The 12,354-nt window shown below is 36.7% G+C and overlaps 1 protein-coding gene across 8 annotated transcripts in view; it reads right to left on the bottom strand.

The window, feature by feature from the left end:
* The window catches only part of clip1 (CAP-Gly domain containing linker protein 1), a 143,639-nt gene that overhangs the window by 21,927 nt on the left and 109,358 nt on the right, over positions 1–12,354 (bottom strand). For all 8 annotated transcript variants that reach the window (XM_033043222.1, XM_033043221.1, XM_033043220.1 and 5 more), the window contains 2 exons: positions 8,147–8,267; positions 1,031–1,083 (listed from right to left, as the gene is read on the bottom strand). In XM_033043222.1, the coding sequence (XP_032899113.1) occupies positions 1,031–1,083; positions 8,147–8,267 (174 nt within the window). The remainder of the gene's footprint in view (positions 1–1,030; positions 1,084–8,146; positions 8,268–12,354) is intronic.

Below are 12,354 nucleotides of genomic sequence, written 5' to 3'. Positions count from 1 at the left end.
TTACTAATAATTTCAATTCATTAAATGGATAAAATGCTAACATATTCCCAAATCCTACCTAATTTGATGGCTAATAGCCATCAACCAAATTGGGGTCTTCAACTTTACAGCATTAAAATATGAATTCGACATAATTTTATGAACATCTGGCAACAATGAATTTAGTTGCAAATGTTTTGGAATGCTTAATTTAGTTCAGTAGTATTTAGCTAAATAACTTTAAATATTTACTTCTTACTTTTGGAATCAACTATTGAAAACATGAAACTATTACAATGGGGGAGTTCAATTGCAATTTATATATTAAAGCTAATCTCCGATGAGGAAAAACAATGACTATTTCACGTTTTTTTTTAAAATGAGGCCAACAGCACAAATGCTCTAAAATAACAAGTAAAGAGGTGTTAAATTTAAAACAGAGTTCAATTATTCCAACAGATTCAATCATCACAAAAATGTTGAAAATATGCTTACCATAAAAATAACATGTTGAGCACTGATCAAGTCCCAATTTATATAAAAAATAAATTTCTATCAAATTGTGAACAAGTTTAGTTTTACCAAACTAACCCAACAATGTAGTGGTCAATGAATAAGTAATATGCCTTCTGCCCCCAAAGCATTAATTGAACAAACCCATTCAGTTCCGAGCATTAACAAACCCCTTCAACACAGGACTTTGCAACTTAAGAACAACATTTCCACAAATCATGCTTCATACAACTCTAATAGGCATATCTGACGTCAAGTTAAAAAATGCTGGGATTAGCTTATTCTAGTTTAAATTGAGATCTGAGATCATTGAGTAGTAGATAGTATGCACAAAGTGAACAAGTCATCTGTTAATCTTTATGTATTAGGTACTGGGGACATTTTTTTTAAAAAGCTATTTACTTCACTGACAGCCTTTCATTCATATTTAACAATACTCCTACACTATTTAGCAGCCAATCTGATTAGCTCATCTGTTTACACAGCCTCCTGATTTTCCAGGAAAAAAATATTCTGTGACAGAATTTGGAAACCTTACCTCTTTTTCATTTCTAGTAGCTGATTATTAAGTGCAGATCGCTCTTCTTCGAGCTGAAATTTAAAAAAGCATAGCTTCATACTTTGTTACCAAGGAGCTTCAAGAAGAGCAGGCTCCATTTCGCTCCATATAAACACATAAAAATACAAAATCAAAACCAGTAATGAAAGTTTTATTGTCTTAATCATTATTAATTCTTAAATTCCTCAACAGCAAAGTGCAAGAAAAGGCATAAGAGTAGTTACGCATTAGTATTGCTGTTTGTGTGTAAAAACCTATTTTGGCTTGTAAGTGAAATATAGATGAACAAAACAGAAGAACATATTATAAGTAGTGATACTGGAATAATCTCAAGCTAAAATATACAAAAAAAATCAACCACAGTTCAAATATAGCTTGCATTTTGCTTCGCTATGAAACTGCAATTATGTGAAGAGAAAGGACACACATGTTAAATAACTCCTAACATTATATTTTTGAAACATATGCAATATTTCTAGGTTCAGCCAGGACTACAAGAATTTAAAATTGTCCTAACTCAGGGCTGCATTGTGGCGCAGCGGTAGAGTTGCTGCCTTAAAGTGCCAGAGACCAGTGCTTAAACGTGACTACGGGTGCTGTCCGTATGAAGTTTGTACATACTCTCCGTAACCTGCGTGGGTTTTCTCCGGGTACTCCGGTTCCCTCTCACACTCCAAGGACATACAGGTTTGTAGGCTATTTAGCTTGGTAAAATTGTAAATTGTCTCTAGCATGTGTAGAGTGCAGGGATCCATGGTCGGCATGGAATCTCTGGGCCGAAGGGCCTGGTTCCGCGCTATATCCAAATTGAACTGAACAGTATTGCAAAAACACATACATTTAATATAGCTGTCAATTGTATTATGTAACTTTATATTGTATCACAATTTCTTGAAGCATTTCATACATTTGGAGGGTAGTAACCAAAATGAAAGAACAGAATTCATGGAACGACTATAACTTGGATAACCAACTGATCTGTTTTTGATGGTAAAGATTGAAGAATGTTGGTCAATACAAATCAAGAAAAATGCCACAGGATTTTAATAACAGAAAAAGTCAAGACGTTGGTAACTCATCCATAACATCACAAACTATTTTCCGTGTTCACTTTTTCTCTGAATTGTCTGCTTACACTGCACTGCCCTACGGAGAGTCTCAATTAAATAAATAAAAAGTCGCCCTCAATCTCAATCAGAAATCTGACAAACTTTTAAGTTATTCATATACTTGCATTAAAATTGTTTCTAATTTTCACCACGTATTGACTTCCATTATACCAATTTGTTCAACACCAGTGGTGTTCATGCCTACTATTAAATGAAAGAAATGCTATTAAAATGTGTTCTTTAGAGGCACCACATTGACAAAGCATTGTTGCCCATATGGTGCAATAGTAATAAACTGGAGCTCAATGCTCTTAAGGCAGTGGAATTGATTGTAGACTTTAGGAGAGCTCCCCCTCCCCTCCCCCACCCATCCTCAACAGCACTGGTCACAACTGTGGAGACATTTACGTTCCTTGGAACCATCATCTCCAGGGACTTTAAATGGGAGGCCCCCATTGACTCCAGTCAAAAAGGCCTCACAGATGATGCACTTCCTGCGGCAGCTGAAGAAACATAACCTGAGGAAACATAACCTCGGGTCCAGTTTTACACTGCCATCATGGAGTGTTCTCACCTCCTCTATCATGGTCTGGTTCAGCCCAGCCACCAAACATGACACCCGGAGTGCACTTTAGATATCTACATGTGCAATGTATAGCAAAGCTGCTCCATTTTACTCTTTCTTTCTCTTTAATTTTACATTTTTGAATGATTATGTTTTTTTTCCTGTCTGCTGTATATTGTGTTTTTACCATATGTGAGCAATCCACTGTCAAATTTCTTCTATGTGTACATACTTGGCCAATAAATTGCTTCTGATTCTAAATTGATTCTGATAAAGAACACATGTTTCAACAAGTTTTAGTTTTCTCTAGGAATTTAAAATAAAGGCAGGTCTTTGGCTTCACAATGAAATGCTAATGCTTTGCACATACCGTTCATTCATGTACAAAATTCAGCTTTTATATGAAATCGCCACTTCACAACAAAAATTACTTTGCATTATACCCTGGTGTGGTCCTGCCTTACAAAATTGAATCTAAATATATCTTCAACATTAACACTGATCTTGAGTGTTTACTGGCCCAGGCATAGTGTGATCTACAGCTCAGGTGCACTGTTTTTATTTTATAATACTAACTCCATTTCAAAAGAACGTCATTGGATATAAAGCACTTTGGAGTATACCAGGGTTGCAAAGGCACTGCACAACTTTCACATAATTAACCTGGCATGACAACACAATTATTTAAACATTAATGATTACAGTGGCTCTGCACAAAATGGTAAACCACTGAAAGTTAAACTTAAAGGAATGATTTAGACAAGTTGGGTGCATGGGCAATTGCATGACAGGTGCAGTTTAACGAGGGTAAATGGACATCATCCATTTAAATTTTATAAAAATAGTAAGATGGATTCTTATCTGCAAGGTCATAGATTGGGAAGAGAAAAGGTGCAAGAAGACCTGCATGGGGTGGAAGGTTGCAACCTTCACGTGGTCCGCCCTGTTTCGACGTATGCAATCAACCTGACATGCACAGTCAATAAGATCAAATAGAACAAGTTGTCCTACAACTTTAGGCTGTGCACGCCATACGCAAGAAGAAGAAGGCCTGCATGTCCTTGAATATTTGCTTTCAGCAACTGGTACACAGGTGGAGCAAGCAGAAAGCAAAATTGTATGTTGACCCTAATTGTAAGGGGATTTGAGTATAGGAGCAAGAATGTCTTGCTGCCACTCTCTGGGTTCTCAGTACCACCCCACTTGGATTTCTGGTATCTTTATCTGAGAAAGGATTTTCAAGCCTAAAAGGTTTATTGGACCGATTTATGGCGTGGTTGGTCTGAGCTCCGAGGAGAGATTGGTTTAGGTAGGCCCATGTCCACTGGAAGTTAAAAGATTGGGTGGGGATCTCCGAGAAACCTATAAAATTCCAACAGGACGAGACCAACGAGATGTAGGAAGATTTTAAGAATGGCTGATGTCCAGATCTATTGGTCACAGCCTAAAGAAAGAGCATATTATTAGAGCAGAGTTCAGGAAAAATGTAATCTGTCAGAGTACAGTGAACCTGCGATTTCTGTATCAAAGGAAGCAGTAGAATCCACAATAATAAATATATTCAAGGAGGTGATCTTATTCCCATCTAGTTTTAATTCTTAATCAATCACAATAATACTTTATTAGCCAAGTACGTTTTGCAACGTTGTGAATTGTGAAGTAGACCCAATTTGCGGAAAACCCTACTTTTGCTCCCATTTTCTTTGTTCTTATAACTAACGTTAAAACAATAAACCAGAGGTCCCCAAGGAGTGGCACATGTACCACCTGGGTATGAAAGCATCTGTATGGATGCAAAAATGAAATTATATAATGGTGGGTCAGGGGTCAGTGCAGACTATCAAATTAAATGGTTGGTCAGATTACAATTGGGATTTAAGAGGCCAAAGTAGTGTATATTTTGACAGGAAATAAACACGCATATTTGCACAGCAAATAAATACACAATTAATTATTATGGATAAACCAAATGGATATCAAGAATGCCTGCAACCCTGGCCATTCCCTTTTCTCCCTTCTTGGAAAAGATACAGGATCTTCAAAGCTCAGACACCCAGACTTAAGTACACCTTCCCCACTGCTATTCAATTCTTCAATCAATCACCTCTTTCACCCTCCATTCCCAGAAAGACTGTAGCACTCTTACTCTGAACTACTACATTCGGTTATCCAATTATTGTACATTATTCTTTTGCACCACATGGATGTTGCACTATAATCTTAACCCATTCTGTTGTTTTCTGCTCATTGTTTAGTTTAGTGATACAGTGCGGAAACAGGCCCTTCGGACCACCGAGTCCATGCCAACCAGTAATCACCGCACACTAGCACTATCCTACACACACCATGGACAATTTACAATTATACCAAGCCAATTAACCTACAAACCTGTAGGTCTTTGGAATGTAGGAGGAAACTGAAGAACTCGGTGAAAACCCATGCAAGTCATAGGGGGAGCATACAAACTCCTACAGACAGCACCCATAGTCAGGATCGAACCTGGGTCTCTGGCGCTGCAAGTGTGGTAAGGCAGCAACTCTACTGCTCTACCACCATGCTGCCCTCATTGTTGTATTTATTACTACATGTACACTGTTTACTCTGTGAGCTTCATATGAACAAGGAACTTCCTTGCACCGTGATGTATATGACAATAAACTAATCTGATCTGGATTTGATCTGATGTGTTATGGAATTTAAAAAAATACTGCCATTAGTATGGACAATTTACTTAGAAATGTTTTATTAAATTAGAACGTGTTTAAATATATACTTGTATTTTAAAATAAAAAAATTATTACATTGGATTGGAAAAAGAAGAAGAATTTGTTAATCTTTATGAAAATCTGTGACATCCAAAAGAAAATTGCACCTGCAACAGTAGAGACCCGGATCAGTGAGCAAGATGTCTCAATGGATCAAAAATACAAAGGCTTTATCCAAAGATTCAAATACACCAAATGCCTCAATTCAGTTCATTGAAATCATGGTCCAACAAAATTAAGTTTTTGATAATTCAAGACTACATAGTGACTTCAATAAAACAGACCATAATCGGACAATGTACGACGTACCTTGTAAAAAACTCAAAAGCATACATTTTTAAAAATTAGGACAAGTGCATTTCAGTAACTCACTGCCTGCTGTTCTAACTCTAGGTTAGGACAGCTAACCATAGCATTTCAGAGGTTAGATATTGTAACATGTTATTTTGTCACTTAACCTTGGTTTTCTGTTATAAATTTCAGCAATACTGTATAACCAAGTCTAAACAACGAAAAATGTGAGGATATTTTGATGCTTAATCATCTATGTGAAACGTGATATCAGATGGGAAATACAAAATATTTGGAATAGTGGGTACATTTTTAGAACTATTCTCAAAGAATACCAGCATTTTACCTTGACGACTAATTTAGTTGGGTTATTGTCGTCTCTATCGTCATCATCGTCTAAATCTCTCATTTCCCTTATTCATAACCAGCCTGAAGAAGGGTCTCGACCCGAAACATCACCCATTCCTTCTCTCCAGAGATGCTGCCTGTCCCGCTGAGTTACTCAAGCTTTTTGTGTCTATTTTTAGCTGGGTTATGCTTATAGTACATTGTGTACCATCATGACTTAATGTTCAAGTATATATTAAGCTTTGCTCAAGAGAAATGTCACAACATCGCAGTGTCACAGAAAATTCACAGCTCAAAAAAAGTAGGTCATTCAGTTATCATATGAGAGATAATTTAAAAAAGCTATTAAATAATTCCACTGTAGGTCTGTAACCCTGCAGGTCACAGCTCTTCAAATACAATACAAATATTATTTACATATGATGAGTTTACCCAGTTCCAGACACCCAAAACGCTCATCTATCCTCCACCATTACCTTTTATCTTATGCCGTTGGTTTTTGAGTGCTACTAATATCCTTCCTATTTATCTGAAAGAGGTGTATGAAATCATGAGGGGAATAGATCGAGTGAATATTTTACCCAGGGTCTTTTACCCAGGGGAGGGGAATCAAGAACCAGAGGACATAAGTTTAACCTGAGAGGGGCAAGGTTTAATAGGAATCCGAGGAGAAACTCTTTAAGAGGGTGGTGGGTATATGGAACGAGCTGCCAGAGGAGGTAGTTAAGGCAGGCACTATAACAGCATTTAAAAGACACTTGGACAGTTACATGGATAAGAAAGGTTTAGGATATGGGCTAAACGCAGGCAAAGGGATTAGCCTAGACCGGTGCAACTTGGTAGACATGGATGAGTTGGACTGACGGGCATGTTTCTGTGCTGTACAATTACTCTTAGAGGTCCCTCACAACACTATGGCTATTTTTCAAAGTCAGCTTCTAAAATAAATTGTTTTTCCCCCACAGTTCATACAAACTGAAGCTTCTAAACCCAATGAAATGAAAACAAATGTGTTAACTTTTATTTCCAGGTTGAATTTTTTTTAATGGAATTCAATGATGATTGCAAGCTATCAGCCCCTTTAACCAATCACACTTCCATTGGTCAATGCAAACAATATATACCAATAATTCAGCAGAGTAAAGTGTGACTCCTAAATTTAAGATTAAAACTTCTATTTATATTGAACATTTGTGTAATAAATCATCCAATGACACAAGCATTAACCTGTAAAATCTGAAAACCAAGCCTCAGAGGAGGCCTCTGATATTGATTAGATGGTCAAAAAGGTTGTTTAAAAAAGTTTGAAAGATTGAAACATTTAAAGGGGCAAAACAAACTAGGGAGAGAAATGCAGATTTTATGGCAAGATCAGCAATGGCAAACAATTAAGTGGAGGGGTGGTCAAGAGGTCAATAGTGAATGAGCACAGATATTTTTGAGAGTGCAGAGCTGGAGTAGATTCCAGAAATAGAACGGAGCAGGATGGCTTGGGAAGGTTTATAAAACAGGGATGATAATTTTAAAGATATTGCTTAAGGAGGTAATCTAGGTCAAAATTAGAGAATCAAAATCACGAATATTTCTTAATGGAGATCCATAACTTCAGGAAATTAGCTAGTAATTGAACTTAAATATTCAACACATTTGAACAGAAACGGAATTAAATTATGTAAATAGATGCACAGGCACGCATGTTGCCAGGGGTAACAAGCTGTACAGGGGCTGTGGTTATGGATATCCTAATTTCAAAGCTTTGGATGACCAAAAGTTACGTTTTTGACTAGATCAGCCATCCAAATATCTAAACTGATGAAAATACAATTAGCTAACGTGTTCCCCGTGATTACATATAAAATGTGGTTTGCTGAAGTAAATTGTGCTGCACAAAATGAAATACTACATGAATACATCAAAATTCAACATATACTGATATTATACAGTTTGAAATTCTGAAAGCACAAGTACTTAATTGTTGTTAGAAAGAGAAATCTGAATGCCTTTCCTGATCGCATACCTTATGATGGCTGGTGACTTCGTCTTTGCTCCTACCCAGCTCGCTTGCCAGTTTGCTGTTTTCCTCATTTACTGCTGCCAGCTGCTGGGATTCCTGGGCTGCTGCCAGCTTCAGCTCCTCTCTGCAAAGGCAAAGTGAGTGCACGGTTACTATAGTAACCACTGATGAGAGTCAAGCGAAGAAGCAGTGGGAGAGGATCAGCATCATATCTTTAAAATGTTTCTAGGTCACATATGCTAATCTGATGCAAGATGTGCAAAATAAGCGTTCATTGTTAAAAATACAAATCATGCAAAAATTAAACCAGGAGTTTCAGAATGATAAAACTTAAAATGTCCAGGGAGAATGCAAAGCTTCACTCGTTCCTTGCTGCTAACAAACTGATCCACTGCAACTTACAGGTAAAAAACAACCATTTTAGCTATAAAGCTTATATACATCAATTTCAAGGACAATATTCACTTAAAACATGCATATTTATTTAGTCTAACATCAACATTATCATGGAGAATACGTTTGAAAAGCTGCATGCTTGAATAATATCTCACAGAACAGAATTCCCATTTTAAACCAGACTACTTAATGACCCAAACCATTAAGAGATACAATGTTCTCCCTCTAGTACAAGCAGATTTGTGTACTGAATCACCATGACACAAAATGGTGAAGTAATAATGTACTATATCCCACCGCTCCGCACGAGGTAATTTCCTGACCTCAAAGATTTGCTGGAAAGAGGTGGGTGGAGAAAAAAGCTTCCGTGAAGAGTTGATTGGGAAGGTGGTGGAAAATGGTAGAGCAGGAGGATCAGTCATTTCAGAGCCCCTAAGAGCTAGTGGAGAACAGAACTGGCAAAAAGCCAGAAACTATTTGGCAAAGATTAAGAGCACAGACTGAAAAAGCGTTTTTTAAATGGTAGAAAATATATTAAATGTTGCACGTCAAAGAATAATGAATAAGATATTATGAAAAAGAAAAACCCAAATCTGAAAGTAAAGACAAAAATACACAGCTGTCAGAATTTATAAAACAAAAAAATCAGATATATGGTATTTATTAAAATGGAGCATAAAAACAACAAATATTTCAAGAACGTTGGAATTCAGACATTCAGATGGAGGGTGCAAGCCTCACAGCAAATACAGCGGGCTTAGTGGCCTCAATGTGCTCAATAGAAATCCAGGTCTGCGAAGTGATGCAGCAATATAAACATGTATATGTAGACACCCTTCTTGGGGGGGCAAAAGGGAGGAGCTATAAACACCAAGAAATATGTGTACATTTAAGAAAAAATAGCCAGCTTCACAGAGAGCAAAACAGAAATGAAAGCACAAAAAATGATGGAAGATCCACAAACTTTTCACCTATCTTCTTTGAACAAAAGACTGGCCCACATATCAAGATGTCAGCTCTGGAAATAGGAGGATACCTTGGATGCTTAAGTGCGGAAAGCAGAGTCAAACCAGTGGATACAAACTCAGCGTCATACAGCATTGAAACAGGCCGTTCAGCCCAACTCATACCGACCAAGGTACCCTATCGAAGCTAGTCACATTTGTCTGCATTTGGGCCATATCCTTCTAAACTTCTCTATCCATGTACCTGTCCAAGTATCTTTTAAATACTATTGTACCTATCTAAACTACCTCCTTTGACAGCTCATTCCATATACCCACCACCCTCTGATTACAAATGTTGTCCATCAGGTTCCTATTAAATCTTTCTCCTCTTACCTTAAACCTATGTCCTTTGGTTCTTGATTCCCCAACCCCAGGTAAAAGACTCTGCATTCATCTTATCAATCCCCCTCATGATTTAATACACTTCTATACGATTACCCTTCAGCCTCCTGCGCTCCAAGAAATAAATGCCTAGCTTGCCCAACCTCAGTCCCTCAAGTCATGGCAACATCCTTGCAAGTCTTCTTGTTACTCTTTGACATCTTTCCTATAGCAGGGTGACAAAAACTTAACATAATACTGAAAATGTAGTTCTGCCAAGATCTTATACAATTAACATAACATCCCATCTTCTGTACTCAATACACTGACTGATGAAGGCCAAGCACCAAAAGCATGGTTTACCACCCTATCTACCTGTGAATTAACACGTATTTAAGAAGCACATCAACAGAAATATAGAGGGGATAATTCAGAAAAAAACTCATAAGGGATCACTTCAGAGTGAAGGATAGGTGAGAAAAGTACAGACTGTAAACAAAGTTCTATTTTAAGACTGGAGATATCAAAACCATTGCAATTTTAGGCAAAAAACCCAAATAATGTTACCATCATCAAGCAAAGTGAATTTTTTTTTTCATAAAGCTGATATCACTTTTGGTTATTCTAGATCAATAATTTTAAGTGGAAACATGGTTCTTCTCAACTTGTGCTAGTTTGGATGGGGCTACATGATGTCTATTGGGAAGGTGTAAGCTTACAATCTTCATTCTGCATGGTATGGATCAAGCAGAAGCAATGTATCAAATGGGGAAAGGAAGCGTTTCTTGTGGGTTTACCAACCCAGACTGCGACATGTCTGCTAAAAGAAGGCATTGGCAGTATACACAGGCCCAGATATTAATTGGGTCATTGTGCACAGCATCTGCATAGGGATGTATGCAAGGCATCAAACTTGGTTCAATTTACAGAACCAACAGCATTTACAGGCAAGATTTAGCCGGGCAAGTTTCAAATTTTAAATGCAAGATCAAAAATGTGTTATATTATTTACACATAAACAGCTTTGTTCTAAATCACACACAGCAACTGTGCCAACTGAGGAAGCACTCTCTTTAAAACCTCTGGCCAATTTTTTGTTCATTCCTTAAATATCTCCTTCTTGGGCTTATTTAAGTTCTAAAGCATTTTCCACCTAAAAAGGTATTCCATAAAATTAAGTTTGTTTTTAAAATTAGGATAAATGCAAGTTGACACAATAAAACAATAACCAAGTTAGGCATTAGATACCCATGCAATCAGATAAGGAAAATAAATGTTATAATGCACCTTTATTTCTTAAACAATTTTATTATTATGGGTTGGATTGTGCTGTCCACAGCCACTGGTTCTGATTGGAACCAGCACTGTTCGGATGTTGAAGCTACAATAAATCCGGGATTTATTGGCAGGTTTGAAAGGATTTAGCAGTGCCAGCTGTTTCAGGCATAAAGCCTCTTTATGACCATGTCTCTATGTTCTAGGTAGCAGCATTTCAGTGAGATAAGCTTATGACCCAAGTAAGCATGGCTGTGTGTGGTCAGACAGGGCCACTATTTTGCCATTATCCTAATACAACAAAATTATATCAATGATAAATTTACTTACCATTTCATTCAACAACAAAAAACTTTGTTAGAAATAAATGTGTGCTGCAATCATAGGAAAATTGTAGCTATTTTGTGTAATATTCAATGTATGTAAGAATTTAATGTATGTATTAAGGTCACAAAGTCTAACTAACTAAAATTAGCCAGATACAAAAACAGAAAATGGCCGGAATTCTCAGCAGGTTAATGCTTCCTTTGTTTCCCCTCTGTACAAATGCTGTCTGACCTACTGAGTGACTCTAACAATTTTATTTTATTTCAGAAATTTTTTGGCTTCAATTGATAAAGTTAGGCAAAATAATTTGAATAATTGCATCAGGTATTTAAGCTTCTAAGCATCTAAATTTCATCAAAACAAAATGAAAGTGCAATTCCATGATGAGCAAGTAAAACCAAAGGACACTACATTTCAATAGATGTTGAATAATATGAAATGATGTTTGTGATTTAATAACAAGTACTTACCATGTATTTTAGCTAAAGGTGTATTGTCACGTTAAGTTACAGAAGCCATATAATATTTTCAAATTGTAATTACTGAAGAACTAGATTTTGAAATTTTTTTTTTAAACAGTAAAATAAAGCAAACTTCCCTTATTTTAATAACCATTAACAAAAAATAGGGAATGCATAAACTATCGAAAGCATATAGTTACTGTGCAATATACCCAATATTTCAAACCACACAGAGATTAAAACTATGATTCTATTAAACAATGTGAAAAATATACATAGTTCATTTGAACTTTAATATTTGGCCTCATACCAAGTCAGTGACAAGTCATAAGGCACTGATACATGAACACACACATGCAAGTCGCCTGGCATGCCCATGACAATACTAAAAGCTTTGGACATGTAAAAGCTGAGATGCTACATT

Source organism: Amblyraja radiata, chromosome 25 (genome assembly GCF_010909765.2).
Source record: "Amblyraja radiata isolate CabotCenter1 chromosome 25, sAmbRad1.1.pri, whole genome shotgun sequence".
NCBI classification, from domain to species: domain Eukaryota; kingdom Metazoa; phylum Chordata; class Chondrichthyes; order Rajiformes; family Rajidae; genus Amblyraja; species Amblyraja radiata.
Note: the sequence above shows the minus strand (reverse complement) of the source record. Positions and strands in the feature narration are given on the sequence as shown.